This window comes from Limulus polyphemus, unplaced genomic scaffold (genome assembly GCF_000517525.1).
Source record: "Limulus polyphemus unplaced genomic scaffold, Limulus_polyphemus-2.1.2 Scaffold3712, whole genome shotgun sequence".
Taxonomy (NCBI): Eukaryota; Metazoa; Arthropoda; class Merostomata; order Xiphosura; family Limulidae; genus Limulus; species Limulus polyphemus.
The window spans coordinates 44,568-64,696 of record NW_013669322.1 but is presented as its reverse complement, the minus strand read 5'-3'; the positions used below and the strand labels follow the sequence as shown (position 1 = coordinate 64,696).

At 32.4% G+C, this 20,129-nt stretch overlaps 1 protein-coding gene across 7 annotated transcripts in view; it reads right to left on the bottom strand.

The window, feature by feature from the left end:
* Positions 1-20,129, bottom strand: part of LOC106469893 — a 72,604-nt gene that overhangs the window by 39,687 nt on the left and 12,788 nt on the right. For 6 of the 7 annotated variants that reach the window (XM_022398471.1, XM_022398467.1, XM_022398469.1 and 3 more), the window contains exons 2-4: positions 5,989-6,980; positions 3,711-3,788; positions 2,677-2,753 (exon numbers count right to left, since the gene is read on the bottom strand). In XM_022398471.1, coding sequence (XP_022254179.1) covers positions 2,677-2,753; positions 3,711-3,788; positions 5,989-6,924 — 1,091 coding nt within the window. In that variant the 5' untranslated portion in view covers positions 6,925-6,980. The remainder of the gene's footprint in view (positions 1-2,676; positions 2,754-3,710; positions 3,789-5,988; positions 6,981-20,129) is intronic. The other variant, XM_022398473.1, reaches the window with a different exon arrangement.

The following is a 20,129-nucleotide window of genomic DNA, read 5'->3' as shown; positions in this document are numbered from 1 at the left end:
TGGCAAGCAGAAGCCTTCACAAAACCAATGAATACAAAAGGGGCTGAGTTGAAATAAAGAGCAAGCAATGGAAAGACACAAAAATGATGGAAAGAACAGAGAAAGAAAAATGTCTGATACACTGACCATGACCAACAGCAGTTCGAGTGAAAAAGACCATAATAGGGTAGCAGAAAGGAGAATAGGAAATTGGAAGTGAAAAGAAAAGGAGTGAAGAAATGAAAAACAACAGAAAGTGAGACCAATAGCAAGAGAAAAGATGGGTAACCAGGAATCATACGTGTGTGATACTCACTGACAAGAAAAGTGATGAACAAGATGTCAGAAAGTGAGAAGACAAGAAAAAACGGAAGAATCTGGAATGAAAAGGTCAGCAGAAATCTGATCAAGAGGAAAAATAGGAATAAAAGGCAAAATTTAGAAAGAGGAAAAACCCTGGGAAGAGAAAGAGCCCAGAAGTTGTGGAATATCAGTCCAGGTTACCAGGGAGAAAGAAAAACCACTGCAGACATCAGGACAAAGAAATGGAGTCAGGGTAATAATAAGTATACAAGAAAAAGGAAGGAGTAGGGGGAAAGGACATAACTTGACCCAAAGAGTTCCAACTGAGAGGGAACAAAGTATGGAAAGATAGAGCAGGAGAAGTGGCATAGGTCAAACAGAGAAGAGAAGGAATGTCCACAGAGTCCATGTGAAGTAAGAAGAAGTGTGCTAGATAAAAGGCAATGGCAAGAGAGGGAGGTAGAGAAAAAAGATGCAAATATAACATTAGGGAATGGGAAAATGAAATAGAAAGTAAGAGAATTGAGTAAATGAAATGAAGAAAGGCTACAGACAGCACAAAAAGAAGCACTAAAGAGAGAAGGAAGAGGAATTTGGGCATGAGAAAGGAGCTATTAGAGAAAGAAACAGTATAAATCCTGATAACAAGCAAGGAGAAAAGACAGTGTAAATCCAAGAAATATGGGTCATGGAGTGATAAAATGAAAAATAATAACAAAACATAGGCAAAATATAAGGAAAGGAACATACTTGAGAATGAAATCCAAAGAGAGAATGGAAGTTTAATGTTGTGTCATGGTTGGTAAAGAACTACCTAAAGCAAAATATATATTAAGGACACAGTCCAACAGATTATTCCTGACTGAGGAGAAAGAAATTCAGTAGAAAAGATAGCAGTAGGAGGTCCAGGAAGCATAAGGTAATCCACAACACATTGAACAATAGCTACAATTACCCCGACAGCTAGCAGCCTCCTAATGCCATAGTAGAATGAGGCCTAAGTGTGAATCATGTCATGCACTCAGAACTAAGTATAAATTGTTGCTATCTGAGAATTCATGATAAAAATTTAAAGCATTTGAAAAAAAAGCTTAAAAAGTTTTGTTAAGAATGCAGATCTTAATAAATTGAACACAGCTGTACAATACAATGTTGAGGTAAAGAATAAAATTCCATGAGTGCAAGTACAGAAGTGAAGTTATTGAACAGGGAAGAGTGTCACCCATCTATTTATGGGGGAAGTTTGTTGAATGATAACATCATGCAGCAACTCAATTTATATAAAATCACATGAAATTAAGTGGGAGTTACATCAAAGCTAGTGGCAGGCAAGTCTCTTTATAAGGTGAACTGAGGAATATAGCTAAATTGTGTGAAAGGTGAGGTATTGTCTCAGAAACATCTGTATTATTTGATTGTTGTCTATCTGATGAAAAACATAAAATGAGATACTAAACCAACCTTTTGGAGAGATTTTGTTTTCTACCTTGACTAGTTCTATTATTATGAGTATTAGTTTCATGTAAACTTTACAGTCTTGAATACAGCTTCTGCTTAAATAAGGAGTCTTGCTACAATTTTTTGTATTGAGTGTCCTTTACCAGTAAAAACTTAAGATTTGAAATGCTTGTTATATGATATTTCAGCAATTGGAGCCACAACTAAATTCACATTATTAATATTGAACATCATATAACTACTTTTATAGGTTTTATACTAGTATGACACCACCTTATTGGTTGGATGACAACCAGTTGCAGTGCAAACACTCTGGTGCATTACATTTTCACATGATAAAGGGATGATTTTTCCATTGTATTGCCTTTTATAGGTTTTATACTAGTATGACACTACCTTATTGGTTGGATGACAACCAGTTGCAGTGCAAACACTCTGGTGCATTACATTTTCACATGATAAAGGGATGATTTTTTCATTGTAGTGCCTTTTATATCTTTTTTTCTCAGATTTCCATAATTGTTTTCAATACTGTATGCTGGATATAAGCAAATAAATTTAATCAAAAATTCTCTTTTCTTAGCTGATATTTATATCACCCCAGTTCCAAACAAACTGTTCGTCTAAAATTTTTAAAATTAAATATCAGGATAATGTGCAACATTTATGAACCTAACTTTAGCTTCACAGTAAACTATATATAAATTTATTTTACAACACCAAATAAAATTAAATAATAATGTCCTCAATTAAACTTTATCTTCCATGATATATTATGCTGTTCTGTTTCACTTTTTTATGTTTTTGTTATTGAATGTCAGTAATCTGTTAGTATGGTTAATCAAGCAGCACACAGAAATATTAATACATACTCTCATTAGTTCACCTGGTAATCAGGAAGTATCTTATACTAGAGATGATTCAAATATGACATACCTGATGAAAGGAACTAAATGATCTGCAGCATCAACCTTTGAATTGCAAGGTTTTAGTTTTTGACCCAATTGAGATTCCTGATATGTAAAAAATTGGTTATTATACATATCTAGGTCCATTAATACAAAAGACATTAACAATGAGTACAAAGTCAAACCCCCATTCATCATTCGTAGCATTATTTTAATTAAAAATTCAAGGTGTTTCTAATATTTTAAGTTATTCCTGTAAGTATAGTCATTTCACTTGGCCTCTTACTCAGACAAGGACCTTTACATAAAAAAATAAGCATCCTAACAGCATATTTCCTTGACATTTCATTCAAACTGATTCACATACAAATAGCTATTTATTCATTTATCACACTAAAATTTCTAAATAAGCAGTGGACTACAGTTAACTTTCACATGTAGTTCTAAACCCAAAAAAGAATTGTACAGAACTGAAATTATAATTATGGAAATATACATTTAAATTTTAAAAAGTGGCTCTCTGAAAATTTTTATGCATAATTTTATTTTATAAAACTCTTCCAGACATCAATTAACAGTGAAACATATCAACACTGAAGTTTCAACAAATATTCTAAGCATAACCTAAAATTAAGATACAAAGCTAACACTTACATATTTCTACCTTGGATTATAAACAATAAACACCAATATTTAACTTGCCTTCATTAGTTAAAACTAAAGATGCTTCATTGCTTAGACAATTAAGAAGTTCCTAAAACTTTCAGACTTCTGACTAGTCAACCATGAATGACTTACAACCATCTATATGCTTATTCCCTTAAATAAACAGCAAACGAAATTGTATTCCATTTAAGCTAAAAGAAACCTGCTGCTGCTTATCATTTATGTTTAACTTTAATAAGCCTCTGGGTATCTTAAGAGAAAATATGACTGCATAACTTACTGATAAATTCCTAAACAAGATACAATCTACACTTTATGGAATTTAAGTTCAAAGAATTCCATAAAATTACATCTTGTTTAAAATAAAACAAGAATAGGTATTTAGAAATGACATACCTTTTGGTAATGACAATGATCCCAAACATTCAAATTTTGGACATTCTTGTTTACTCTGTATTGTTTAAAGTCACTCTTCTGGAAAAAGAAAATACAATGTTCTGGTCAGTGAATACAAGCAACATATTTAGATCCAGTATACACTATTTAAAAATCCATGAAACTTTACTACAGCTAAATCTGACATTAATACTTTTTTTTTTTATGTAGTTTTCTGTTATGGTGCATTTCAGAGGTTTCACACTAGATTTATGTGAAACAGCGCACATCCTCTACTGACAGAATTCCTGTTCCAGTACAGTAATTTTTCAAGTTCAGGAGACTTCCAAGCTAAATGGCTAGTACATTAGAGCCACTTATTATCCAATCAGAAGCAGAAAGTGGTCTCATACATGATTCCTTTTTTTTTTATTAGCAGCCTAAAGTAATATATAAACTGTTCAAAATAGCTTTCTCAGCCAATCACTTATTCGGAATATACATAAGTACTTTTTCAAAATTTCCATATGCTGTTTTCATACCAGTCAAATTTTATAAACAAAAGTTGTAGGTACAATGGACTAAAAACAATAAAAAAAAACAATGTTATGGTGTGTGTGTATCTTTAACATATACACAAACACACATACAAATTTCACATGATTTCACACACACTAAATTTTACTAAAGTTTTGAGGAACATTCTTATTTCGATGAATTACTTCAGCTACAGCAAAATATGTTTGAGATAATTATCAAAACTAAACCTTTTTTTGTTTGTTTAAATGCCTTTAAAAAATTATGAATTCATTATTTAACAGGACAATAAATAATGGAGATCAAACAATATTAATATAAACACACAAGTCATCACAAATAGTGACTGGTATATCTACTTATGCAGAAATCAAGTGTAATATCAACAGATGTATAGCATCTGCTTGTGTACATGCATGGGAGACCAGTAATCTGTAAGCAATCTAAATGAGACTGATGTACCAGCAATCCACAGACTACATCTTACCTAAAACACGGAAATGTAAACATAATACAATTTCCTTGTAAAGTACCTACTTTGGGTTATAACAGTTGAAATTATGCATCACTAGACTATGAAAACTATATATATATACATACACACACAAAGAACTTTCAAACTATAGTCATTTATAGGTGCATATATATAGACACATATAAAACTGCTAGTTTTGGGGTATTTATATATATATATGTATTATGTCTGCAAACTTTCCCTCAGTGTTTTTATTATGTATGTTTCAAATGGAACAGTTTTAAAAGAACCTAGCTCTTTCACACCGAAAGTTATCTGTACAAATAAATCCCTCAAATTTGCAAGAAAACTAGTGGGTGATTGAATTTTGGGAGAAGCAACCCCATCCTATGGAAAGAAAATCTTTGAATGATACATCCAAAAATGAGTGGCAGTCTGATGTTTCTGTGATGTACACATTTCTATTTTAAATTTTATCATAAAGTATTTAATATCTTCATAAGATATTGGCCATGCCCTGTTAATCCTTAATTTCTATAGTAAAGTATATTACTTTCTTGCTCTTCAGTCAGCTCAGAACTTCCATTAATTACAGGATTTTAAGTTTAATGCACCAAGATTCAACCGTAATTAATATTTTTTTTTAGTTTCAGCTACAAATAATGACAAACAAACCACTTTAATGTGAGTGTGTGATACTTATGAACTGCAGCATATATTTAGGCTGATGGTCATATATCATCATTAACATGCTACTGAATTAAAACATGATTACAAAAGTTTCATATAGGAATCAAAATAGATTTTGAAGATGAACACTGAAAACACTAAAAAACCAATATTCTGCTTCTACAAAAGTCAATTTAAACTTACATTTAATGGAAAATAGGAAGAAGCCAAAAACCAGTTTTGTTAAAATATCAGTTTTTATCTACTGCTACATAAACATGCCACAAACATGCTAAAAATCACAACCTCCTACAAGGATGTCTACATACAAATGAACTTAGTGTGTGCAAATGCCCATGCATTTATTTTTCTTTTTACATGCTGTTTCTATTTCCAAAAAAAAACAAAAAAAAAACAGCCACATGTATTCACGTTTTTCATTGAAAACAATGTTTTATATTCTAAAGTACATGTTTCGTTATGCCACATCTATGTTCTACTCATCAGTTCTAGCAGTTACTGAAAGGTTTATGACAGCAACCACACACTGTATTTTCAGGCAAAGGTGTACATAGTGTTTCACCTCCATGCATTGATATTATCCATTAAACTATATACCTTGGTAGAATCCTTGACCAAAGAGCTGTACATTGGCTTAAAGGTTTCAGAAATTTTTGTTTCTCCACAAAACTCATCTTCATGTATTTTGTACTTAGAATTCACCTTGGCTGGTTTTACATTACCATCCCTGTATCTGTTTGAGCATTTTTCTGCTTTACTCTTTTTGAGCTTGGTAGAAACATAGTTTTCTTGTTCTGAAACAAATTTTTTGAGCATAAACCTAGAGAAAAAAGAGCTGTTATTGATCTCAGACTTAGACCGCTTGGGTGGCATATTTTTCTTATTATACAATTTATCACTGTCGTCCGAGTAGAAGGGACAGAGATCAGCAGCTTCAGAGCTTCTTCGACTAATTCTCTGTCTTGTATTTTGTGTGTCCTTCTTATGCAATTTCTCCTTCTGTCTAGCAAAGTACTCCTCTTTACCTTGTAGGGCTAGTTCAACAGAATGATCACTTTCCATGCTATCAGAGATGTGTCCATCAATTTCTTCCTGGGAGAACTCTATAACAATCCATGGTTTTTCCTTTTGCTTGTAACAGCTTCGCCTAATTTTGGGAGAAATTTTCTTTAAAAAATTTGTCAAACTTGAGCTATTAGATTTCACAGGTTTTGGAAAAGCTATTTCACAAATATTACTTGCTGGTAAGGTAGATGACTTTTTAATGATATGGTTTCCCTTGGGAGTTGCAGGAGCACTCTGTGAGGGTGACATAAGATCTGAATCAATAATTGGCACACTGGAGTGAAGGGTGGACTTGTTATGGACTGAGGTGGAAGACATACTATGTAGAGCCTGGGCATAACTCTTTGACCGATAATGCTCAAATCTTGCATAAATTTCTTGTCCTTTGTAAGGGAGTGCTTGAAAATTTGTAATTTTTGTGCTAAAATTTTGCTTTTGAATTGTTTCCTCTTCGTCTTCACTGCTCATTCTAACACTTTATAAGCTTCATGAAACTTATTAATGGCAGCATGAAGTTTGTGATTCTGTAAATAGATGTACAGAATAATGCACATACATGTAACTTTAAAAAAAGAAACACGATCTTGTTATACAGCATGAATAAAGTCGGTAACTCGTGAAAACAGTCCATATAATGGAAAGTTTGGAAATCCTTTTTTCACAATAAAATAGTAAACAAAAGTCAATAACCATTAGAATTATATTCTAATTGCTTAATTAATTGATACTGTATTAAAAAAGAATAATACTTTTTTCAATGAAAACTTCATATCACTTTTTAAGAATTATACTGGTTTTTACCATATATCAGATAAAAATAATAACAGAATAAATCTGATCAAAATTATTTTTAAATAATAGTTAATATAATGAATTGTTAAAACATGCCCTAATCATATCCTGTGTACAAATTTAGAATATTTACAGAAAACCAACACTGAGGTATAAATACAATATAAGCCTCAAAAACAAAACTAGTTTACAAAATAGCACCTTCCATTTTATAAAAAAATAATAATAATAATAATTTGCAACATATGAATTCAGTGACAAGTCTATGAAAAACTACATGTAAAAAAATTAAAATTATTATTCTATAAAACACATGCAAAACATTACTACAGTAGTTATATTATAAAAGAAATAACTCTATTGACACTGTGGTTGACAACCATTTCAGAATCAAGAAGACCTGTTTGCTCTTTATGCATATGGCACCTCCTGGTAATGAGTAATTGATATATTCAGTTACTCATAAGGACTTCAAAGTTCTGACTTAGTTTTGATTTTCCCCTGCAGCAAAATTTGAGTTCCTTTAATTTTTCAACTCAGTTGGTCACACACCTTACCAAAGGTGACAAACCTTACCATCACACACTTATATCAAGCTCTTGATATAAGCAAATCAAATCACCAGGATACTAAACACTTATCCATATTTTCCCAACTCAACATGCATAATATAGGCATAAGCCAATCAGTATTCTCGATCTGATCTTCCCACTGAGAGTACATCAATAACAATTACACACATTGTTTGTTACCAAAAGTTTGTGTCAAAAGAAAAAAAAAGAAAAGAAAGAAAGTTAACTGTATATTGTATTTATACACATAATTGAGTCAATATTATGAGTGAATTACAGAAGAATATTGAGGATTGGGAATGGTGTTGTATCTTTTTCAGCGCATGGTGTATTTTTGATTGGATAGTTTTTCACAGGAAGTAATCATTAATTATGCAAGGTATGTATTATAAAGCAGTATCATTTGTAATTGCCTTTACACATTAACTTACAGATATAATTGTATTTTAAGCATGTGATCAATTCAAAGTTACATATTGCAAGCCAAAACAGTATTCTTCATTCACTCAGAATGTCTCTAGAAAATTGGTTAAGTGTAAAACTTTTAGACAAATCAGATTCTGGCCAGAAAAGAATGGCCAATGAAAAATTAGAGAATGAAAATCCAAAAAATTTCCCAAAACTTTGAATCAGAATGACTTCAGTTGGTATGTGTAAGATACCAAGAGATTTTAGCATTGCTCAATTTGTAGAGATGCAGGAAAAGCAATGCAAATACTTGTGGGTATGAATATCCTGTTAAAAATACAAATCATCATCTGCATTGAAAACGTAAATTGAAAGAAAAACAGTCAATTTAGAAAATAGTTTTATACTATTTTGAATAAAGATAAATTATTTTATTGATTCAAATTTCAAAAAATAAAATGGTTTTCTTAGACTCTGAGGAAAAAGTTTAAGTCCAAAAAATACATTCATCATTACTTCAGATTGCATTTTTGTCTGTATATACACAAGCATACTCATGTGTGTAATGAAAATAATTAATTTCTAAATAAACAGCATTTCTTTTATTAACAGAATATGCATGGGGTCAGTCAAATGTATTAACTCTATATTGGAAAAGAAATTTTCACTGTAATTCCAAATTTACTATGTGTAGCTACACAAAATACAGCAAGCTTTAAGTGAAATGTATAAGTTTGTTGCACACAAAAAATCAGATGCATTACAGAAGTATCTGTACTCAAGATATGTCTGTGAATTGACAATGTCAGTCTGATTCATACTCTTGACAAGTCAGAGTGCAAGGTATGTTTGTGTGAAAAAAATACTTTTGTCAATTGTACAATTTATGTATTGCATCTGCATAATCCCTAGTTTCCAAAATTCATATCTACAATTTTTTTTTGGTATCCACATTTATTGTATCTGGCATTTATTCTCCTCTACCATGAATTATCGCTATATCAGTAATGTATGGTAAAATAAATAGTTGGTAACTCTGATATAAAATACATAATACTATGTAGGATGGCACTCTGTAAAATGTCATGGCCTTTCCACTTTGACCCCCCCATCCATGCATATGGGGTTAAATGCTGTTTTCCTGTTTGTTAGTGAATTTGATACAGAAATGTGAAGTTTCACCATATTCAAAAACTTCTTGTTGGCACCTGGAAGGAAAAGTGACATTTTCCTGTTTTGGGAGTTTGGCTTGACAATTTAAAACTGGGCAATTTAATTAATTACCTATGAGCAATGATTAAATTGATTAGTGTCTCATAAACTAATTGATTAATGTAATGAAACAACAAACTAATCAAAATATTGCCATATATGTTTGTTGTACAATTATACACAGACTTTTCTCTACTTATAAGAAAAGCATTTTAACATAGAGAAAAGTCCTTGTATAATTGTACCTACATTACTATCTTTAAAAAACATTTGTGTTTGTCTTTAAGCACAAAGCTACATAATGAGGGGTGCCTCATCATTTGAGGATATCTGGTTCAATTCCCATTGCCACTAAACTTGCTTACCTTCTCTTTGTTATTGTACAACTGTTAAGGCTATCTGCCATTAATTCTGAATTGTTAACTAGAGGAAAGGCAACTGGCTAGTAGCACCCACTGCCAAATCTCTGGCTAGTTAAGTGTTGAATAAAATTTAAATTTACTGTTTTTTTTCACAGTATTATGATTCTAAGTTATAATTGCATAACTGTATTCTTCAGTGTTTTACAAGCAGGCACACATCTACAGGAGGGGACAAACTCCCTTGCCCATTTTTTTCCAGAAATTAATAACTTCATTAATCAATGTTGTATAAGTAGGCACAGATCCTATGTGGGTCTGATTCCCCCTCTATTTGTTTTCAGAAATTAGTAAAAACAGCTAGATATCCTTATACTACCATACAGTATCAAAAAGAAACACTACATTTCACTGTTTTTACTTGAGTGGGCTATTAATTACCATAAAAACGTTCTTGAGATTTTCTGAAATCAATGCACTTGGAGTCTACAATAATCAGTTAAGGCCTCAGAAAATAACTGATTATTTCTAAATTATAACAATAGTATTAATGCCAATTAAATTTTTGTCATTGTAAATTTTCATGATTTATCCTTTTCCAGACACTTTCAGTGTCTTAGACATAAAAGATTTACTTTCAACAAAGTTAGTACTGTTTAGGGTACCTGCAGCTCTTATTACTTAGGCTTATCACAAAATCAATTTTTCATCACTTAGAATTCTCGTGAGAAAGATATTTTTCCTATTGTTGATGTCTAAGATAAGTGAAATGCAAGTGGTAAGACAGTTTAAGTAGCAACTTCTTAAAACATTTTGAAATGGACATCCTGTTTGTCAATGCAGTCATTTTCTTTCTAATTTGTCTATTTACTTTTAATTAAGAATTTTGAAATGTTTATCAACTTTTTTTATTTTCATATCATTCACAGTATTAAAGATAATGGTATAAGCATTGAAGTCACAACTATAACATACTGAATTAATCATTTACAGAATATATTGTTATTTTAACTGATTAATCCAAAATATTATAGTCTGTTCTTTTACGTAAATAAATACTGAAAATATGGTTACAGTGTTACACAGCTAATTCTTAAAAAATTAATTCTTATTACTATTGTAAAATAAAACATTAGAAGTATAAGAAATAAATGGATGACTTCAGAGCACTGGTCAAAACAGAAGGTTTTGATATAATAGGAATAAATAAAACCTGGCTAAATGTAGACAATTATGAAAACAAATGTCTTTGAAATACAGAGTTATAGGTTGTTTAATAGGGATATAGTACCAAAAAGAGAGGGAGGAATGGCTTTATATGCAAGTTTACAGCCAGTTCAAGTTGAGGATATCAAAGTTAACAGAAATGAGGTTGGTTCTATTTGGGTTTCTGTTAGTAATTATGAGTGGAGTTGGAGAAGTTGAAATTTGTTACAGATCACCAGAAAAAACTGATGAAATTAATGAGAAATTCTACAGTGAGACCAAAAATTCAACTGTTAATGAGATAATAATTATGGGAGATTTTAATTTTAGGCACATAGATTGGGTAATGCTAAGAGTCCAATCACGAGGGAGACAGGTTTTGAGAAACAGTTCAGGATGGTTTTCTACATCAATTGGTTAGGAAGAATGCTATTTTAGTATTACTGTTAACTTCTAAGGTCAGTTTAAAAATATTTCTATTTGCTGTAACCTGACCAATCATCTGAAATAAGGGCTGACTGATAGATTGTTTTGACATTATGAACTGGGAAATTTGATTTTCACCAATTTCTGCTGATATACTGACCCACCTAACAAAATTTACCAACTTACCACAAAATTTTTTTTATTGCTGTATTATGATTAGGATATTTTTTCTCAGAAATGCAAGTAGCCCAGGACAATATAAAGGGCATCACCTGATTACCAATTAACAACTCAATGATGATTGGCCAATGCATGGAAGTTTTACAACATGGCATATCTCATCCCCAGGAGCCTTCATGCTAAATTAATAAATACACAACCTAGAAGAGGAGAATTTACTATTGACAAACATACATTAACAACATGGTGTACACAAGTCTGTGTATCCATCTGCTAAAAATGTTCTCATATATTAAGGATTAGGATGAAAGACAAATTAATTCTGATTGGAACTTATCCGCATGGAGGGAAGTACTTGTAGATTCACTTTGTGAATGAGATGAAATGGAAGAACAAACCGTAAAATTGTCGGCAATAGTCAATTCAACTTCACTGATCGAGGTAGATATCAACCAGCAAGTGTGTGTTGCAAAGGAATTTGAAATTTCTGTAATTCTCTTCACGTAATAAATGTTGATAGTAATTGAATTCATAGTTTAACACATTTTGTTTTAGATAATAACAGAAGTTGTGGAATTTCCAAAATTTTTTGGGAAACCAATTTGAAAAAAATAAAAATAATAATAATAATAATTACCTACCCACATTTAATATCACTTTAGGGTTACAGCAAAAAAAAATCTTTAAGCCTGGCCTAACAAAGAAATGGTTGATAAGGTAGAAATTAAACATCTGGGTGCAAGTGATTGTTGTTCAATTAGATCTGATGTTTAGCTGCATGTGGAGAAAAGAAATAATGAGATTTTAATTCCAAAAAAATCAGACTATGAAGACATGAGACAAGAATTACGTGCTGTGAATTGGGCAATTTAATTAAATGAAGACACTGATCAAATGTGGAAAAATTTTAAGAATAAATTCTTAAATATTCAAGATAGGCATATTCCTTATAAACAAAAAGGGTAGTTGCAAATAAGAAACCAGGTTGGCTCACAAATGACATGAAGGTTAAAATTAAAGAATTATAAATATAAGAAGTTTATATTTACAGCAATGATGAGAGATTTGGATTATAGAAGATCACGAAAAGAGTTGGTCAAACAGGAAATTATATGAAAAAAATAAAAATTGATGGTAAGGATTTCTTCAACTACATTAAGGGCAAGAAAAATGTTAGGATGGGAGTGGGCCTTTGAGGGATGATACTGAAAGGCTAATATCTGATAATTATGGGATAGCTGAGTTATCAAATTCTACTTTTACTTCAGTTTTTACTAATGAAGATTTAAGCAATATTCCTCAACCTAAACAGTTGCTAGATGGAAACAATTTTGAACTACATGATCACATTAATTCTGAGCTTGCAAAGAAAAAATAGGAAGTTTAAATTATGTTAAAGTTCCAGGTCTAGATAATATTTATGCAAGGGTACAGAAAGATGTTAAGGATTAGATACGATGTGAGCCATCTGCTATTATTTCTTCCGAGTTCTTAAATAGTGGGCAGGTGTCAGAAGATTCAAAGTTGGCTAATGTTACTACTCTTTTCAAGGGAGGTGAAAAAATTATCCAGTAATTATAGGCCTATTAGTCTCACATCAGTGGTGGGAAAAGTTTTGGAAGTCTGATAAAGTCTGATACCTGCTTTGCAAAAATCATTTAACAAAGTTTAAAATTTTGTTTGATAATCAGCGTGGTTTCACTAGGGGAAAATCTTGCCTTACTAATCTTCAAACATTCTTTGAAATGACTGCTTATGTAGGTGAAGGTACAGATGTGGATGTGATGAATCAAGATTTTCAGAAAGCACTTGACAAGGTGCTACATAAAAGGCTTGTTAAAAAAAATTATCTTTGTAAGTGTGAGGGATAGGTTGGCTTATAGGATAGAAAACTGGCTAGCTGGAAGAGTGTGTCATAAATAGAATTCAATCAAACTGGATTAATGTCACAAGTGGGGTACCCCAGGGCTCAGAGTTAGGACTTTTTCTCTTTTTGACTTACATCGATGACATAGGAATGATCAATACATTATTTTAATATGACATCAAAGTTTTGGGTGTTGCTGGTTGTGAGGAAAAAGCTATTGCCTTACAAAAGGATTTGGATTATTTGGTGAGTTAGGTAATTAAATGGCGGATATCTTTTAATCATAATAAATGCAAGAGGTAATGCATGTGGGATATCACAATTTAAAATATAATTATGTTGGGAATAACCTTACAGTGTTATGGAAGAAAAACATCTTGGTATTCTAGATGATCAGCCTTGTGAAGTTGCTATTTTAGGTATTTAGTATTTTAGGTTGTATTTACTGAAATACTGATTACAAGTTTAAAGAGATTAGTCCACATTTGGAGTGATGTGTTCAGTCTTGGGCTCCTTACCTCCTTGGAAAAGGTTCAGAGGAAGGCTACTAGGCTGATACCTGGAATAGAAATGTCATCGTACAAGGATAGGTTAAGATCTTTGAAGTTGTTTTCTCTTGAAAAAAAAAAAAGAATTAGAGGTGAATCTGGTTGAGGTGTTAAAAATTGCTAATGGAAATGGTAGTGTTGATGCATCACCTTTATCCATATTTAATGACAAGAATAGTAAAACTGGAGGACACAGATATAAATTTCAATAAGGTCGGAGTCAACTGCAGCTAAGACAGCTATATTTTTCTAACAGGGTGGTTGGCATTTGGAACATGTTCCCTTCGGATGTGGTGGATACAGTTAACTTAAGGGATTTTGAGAGAATGGGTAGCTTCGAGTTTGTTTTTTTTGAAGAATTTTGTTTAATTTAGTGGATAGGACAGCATAGATGGACTAACAGATCCCTTGTTTTCCTTTAATATTATATTATTATTGGAGCTAGTGCATAGTTAAACATTGTTACTTGTTAACACAGTAACACTATTATCTGAATATACTTTCTAGTTCTATTCTTATTCATTTCCTAATAGTTTTCAAACCTTGTAAGATAAAGTAATAACTTTCAGAAAGTTTTAAGTTGTTTGATTTTAAATTTAGGCTACTTGATGAACTTCAAAAAATGCCAGTTTTTCATTTTGGCTAAGTATGAAAACAATTAGTTATGATTATTCATTTTCCTTGGTTGGTTAGTGTTTGAGTAACTGTGTAGTTATAGATATAACACTCAAAGACCCCAACAGTGTTGTAGCCAAGGAGTGCTACATTCCATATAACATATCATATGTTTAAATGTTATTATATCACTTTCTAAAAACAACATTGAGAATGCACTATTACTGTTTTTGTGCAAATAGCTTTATATATAAAAGATTACTGCATATGTTCGTAAATTCTATAAATACACAAAAACAGTAAAGTACAATAAAAAATAACTGCATTGGGGAAACGATAATGGCCTGTTTTGATCAGATAACGAGAATTAGTCACATTAATATTGAAGTGGTATGCTAGCACTACTAGCATACATTTGCATACTTGTTTGTCTCCACATCCATCTCTTCAACCATAACTCAGTTTGGTCAATCCTCATTTCCATGGTTCTTAAGAACTTGGACCATACAGCTCTTGATCTTCATCGACACATCATCATTGAAGAAGGTGAAAGCGATAAGCTCCTAGATCAAAAACAAGAGGTGGAGAATGAACTTCTTCAGTGCAGTGTTGGCCACCTGTGGATCTGAGGTCTTGTAAGCTTGAAGATCCTGGAGGAACTGCAGGTCATTCCATGGAGTGGACAATGGGAGGGGACTCAGTACAATGCTTTGATGTAAATGGTGTATATAAATATGCAAATTCTTTATATCCCTGCCTGCTACCTGACTGTGGGTTAAACTGGCCTTGGAATATGAAGACTTAAGAGTGTAGAAGGCTTTGCCATCCAACTGGCACAATGCATCACATCTGGAGCCATCAACTGAACTTCTCGAAGCAGCATTCCTCTGAAAATAATTTTTTACCAACTTCAAGAGTTCCCAGAGTCATTCTGGGTTGCTGAGTCTAGAGAATCTCTTTAATGAACACAAAAACTCTGTCACAGACATACGGGACAATTGATGCTGTAGTGTCCTGAGCCATTACAGTTTGGAACATTTCCTTATCAAGAAATCCCCACTTTTCCCAAAAGAACTTGAAGAGTAAGAAGTGTGGTCCAGCTGATGTCCCCATGCAAGCTGAGAAGACTGCATCCAGCATCAGCTTGAAGATATGATACCTGCAGGTGAATGTAGCAAACCTGTCTTGAACTAATTTTCAAGAAGGACATAGGATCCATTTGTATTTCCAATGTTCGAGGCAGTGGTATTGAAGCACATGGCTCAAAACTTGTCTTCTATCTTCCAGAATTAGACTGTCTTTTCCATTGCATTGCAAAACATGAAATCTTGGTAGCAACCTTTAATTTTGAATGTATTTTGCTAAAATTGGTCCAGTAAGTTTTTCACAAATCCTCACAAATTCCAGGGATGCCTCACTAAAATAATGGAAGTTCTAAAATAAAGGCTACATTAATATATATGCATAAGTTATAGTCATACTTTTATGTATTTTACTGTCTGTCACAGTCTTATATTCAATTCAGTAGTTATATCTATTTGTTAACTGTATAATTTATTAGTAATAATAATTATTATAGCAATATAGAATTTGTTCAAAACTATGCGACAGTATGACCTACTTTAACAAATGCATGGTAAGATTAAATGCGAATCTCACCATTTGTCAGTAATGCCACATGAAAAAAGTTGGGAGTAAACACTGAAAGAACCTCTAAGTAGCCCTTAGTTTCTTAAAATTTGACTTCCAAATTTTTAGTGTTTAATAGTTTAAGCAAAATTCAAATTGTTTAAAACTTGGATAATGTTTATACTTTAAGCTGTTAACACCCCTATAAACATATAAAACAATACTGAATTGTCTGGAATAACAAGTCTGGAAAATGATATTACAGATTTCTTTTCTTTTAACCAAAGATAAAATTGAAAATATAATCTGTGATGTAGAGGTCTATTATATTATTTGATTTCCTGTACTCTCTGGTATGAACTGCACTTTCACCTATTCAAGTCTCAATGAGTACAATCTGGGTTAGCAAACCAAATAAATAAAGTAAGGCCTCGCATAATGGTGGTGTGTATGTAATATTTCTGGAGTTAAGTCCTTTTTAACTCACCATTTAGTAACTTAAAGAAATTTGTAATATCATCATCAAACAGTTGTGCAGTTTGACTGAATACCAGGATATTATTTGCATATCCACATAATTTAGGTTACCTAACTGTCGAATTAAAAATGACTAAAACAGTCCAGAAATATAATTTGGGAAAAGTGTATACATTATTGTTGCAACTGATAATTGAATAAATCTTTTATTGTTCTTGAAGGTTAAACAATGCAGTTGCATTGCATGTATATTTTCATGTACAAAGTTTAGGATTAAAGGGGTAACTTAATTCTAAATTATTATGCCTACAGTATAAAGAGAGGGTTCCCCTAGCTTTTCATATTTTTTTTCCATTTCTTATACATAAATTTTAAAGCCAATTTTATATGTTTATTCTAACTATATTTAATAATTTTAACTCAAAACATATCTTAGTCAATATTTTGTCATTTTCTCACATCTACATAGTGTAATTCATGCAGAAAAATAAAAAAGTTCACATTTTCATTTATGCACAGATGCAAAGAGTTTTGCCTCTACACAAAACAACTCACTTGTCAATTTATTTTAGAATTTTTCTGCTCATTCCAAAGAATAACTTTTTTCTGTTAAGAACCTATCACCCCTTGAGAAATCTATTTCTTGATTTTCAAGCATTTCCCTTAGTTTTTGTACACACCTTAGTTGAAACCTTGTTATGGTGACATATCAAGAGGTTTGATCATTTATTAATGAAACACAGCTTTGAAAAATGCTATAAAGAAAATTTAAATATGAGTGAATAGAGCAAGAATTAGACTATTACATAATATTGAATATATAGGTTCAAATTATATTTGTTTGAAAGCTACAGAAATGTTTTTTTTTGGAAGAAACCAGATAACTTGAGAGAGGGTTTATACAGTTTAAAGATGGGTTGAATGTATAATAAATTTTAAAACAGCAACAAATGTACAGTGTTTGGAGAAGCTTTGTTGCCATCAGGTACAAGGATTATATATACAATATTAAACAAACAAATCATAGGATTGGATATAAATACAATTATTCTGTTGAAATTTAGTTCTTTGTTTAAATATAGTTTTTATTTTTAATTAACAGACTATGGTTTTATTGAGTTTCAATGTTAGTATATGCTAATTTTATTATGTTTACCAAATAAATTAAAATTGTCATCAAATCAGATAAGTTTAGTTAAGATTGCTTTCTAATGAATATGGTAGGTAACTGCAACATATTCCAATGACTCAAATTTTTATTCAATATTATTTTTATGTTCATCCTGTTCAAACAATGTAAGAAGTAAGTTAGCTAACTGGCTACTTAATTATTTCTAATTACAAATTTATTTGATTTATAAAAGAACAGTGTGTGATTACTTTATATTTTAAAAACAAAAATAGTGGTGACTGCAAGCTGTTATTTAGTTAACATCAGTGATTGATTCGCCAAGTAAGAAATGTCCAGAATATCTTTAAAATGATTTATGGCAAAAGTTATAATTTTCATATACTGAAAAGTTTTAAAAGTGTGTAAATACAGGGGTAGAGCTGAGCAGTTAGTGGTATTTACTAATCGTTTAAGCATTGGGCTCATTAACCACCACCACTACTCTGCACCCCATACAAGTAAAAAATATATATTGTATGTGTGTACTAGCTTTGTAACTTTTTCAACAACTTCATTATTCTAACACAGTATTAACATTATTTTTTTACATAATTTTTGAATTACCCTTGGTTTCATATATTAGACCCCTTTAAAGATCACCATATTTACATTTTGCAAAAATACTTTTTTTTGTCTAACAAGATATTCCAATATGGTACTTTCCTCCCCTCACAAGATTAGCTATTCTCATCCAGTGCTGCCCTCTATATGCAAACCATTTTCTTTATGCATACCACAAGGCTTCTGCACCCCCCCTATTGGAATCAAATGATTCCAACATGTCTCTCATGCAAATCATTATGCGTCACTTCTCCATCAATAGGAGTATGACACTTGACTCCCTCTATACACCTCTACCAAACTATCACTTAGAAGTTTGGCAGTAGACATAAGCTAATCCTGTGAGAAGAGAGAAGTAACTATGGGAAATGCATTTTCAGTATAGGAAAATTATAACTTCTGATACGGTACTTTCCTCCGCTCACAAGATTAGCTAGAATCCAACATTGATTAGATGGAGGGACCAGTGCATCTGATGAGGGGAACCACACAAATTCTGACTAGGTATTCTCTTTGCCATCCATGAAGCGTGTAGTAGATAAGGGTGGAAAAAGAGATGAGCACATCCAAGTGGGAGGGAACTGAGGCAGGATAGTGATCCTCACCCTGAAATATATATGTAACTTAATCCCACAAAGTATGAAAGTGGGTAACTCAATAGATGTGCCCCTAGGTGTAGAATGGCTAGGGCACGATGGACCATACTCAGTAAGTCAATTATATCTAAAACCCATGCCACTGGGAACCAACATTCATACAGGGGTAGGATGATGATCATACTGTCTTCACCTCAAGTTCAAAAGACCGAAGGAAATCTTGAACCATTCCGACTCCAGAACATGACGTGTGTTGGCTTTGATATATCGACTCAGGAACCCAACATCTGCTATTAAAAGGATGTATATTAAGTATAAATCAACTCTCCCAACAGCAAAACCAACCAGAACCATCCAAAAAGCAATAATATCCTTGGAATAAGATACATGAGGGATAGCAAAAAGGATAGAACCGGAACAATTCCCATCACAATTCCAACTGTGACTCACAACACAAAAGAAGTATAATTGAGGGAGGAATTTAGACAACCATAAACGTGTGTGAGGACTGATGTTGATTGGTTCTATTCTAAATCCAAAACACAGTCACAGGGTACTGACATCCATGCGGGGGTAGGATGAGGGCTCACAATCGAAAGGGTGAACTGCAATTTGATGTCTCACTCCTTTGTGAATGTATTATACATAGTGGAGGATACCATATAACTACACCTGCAGAACACCACCGCCCTACTCTACAATGAATGGTTATAGCAATCGTCGTGTGGAACCTATTCAGGAGGGTGCCGCCATAGTTGAGCACCCCAGCAGCTTGGAACTGGAAAGTGGTAAGGGCTCCCATACTCCACTAGAAGAAAGGGGGGTGAGATTGTGTTGGAGAACCTGGAGGAATTTCATCACCTGAGAAAGTGCAATGGGTGACCACAAAACTCTATTTTGAAAAAGCAGGCCATACCGATTTATTCAATACAAGGCATGGTAGGGATGAGCAACTACTCCCCTTCTCGTACCTTTACCCATCGACTAATTCAGTTGGGGTGGTTAGTTGGGTTCGTGGGGTAACCGGGGTCGTAAACGGTTTTATAGGAAGTAC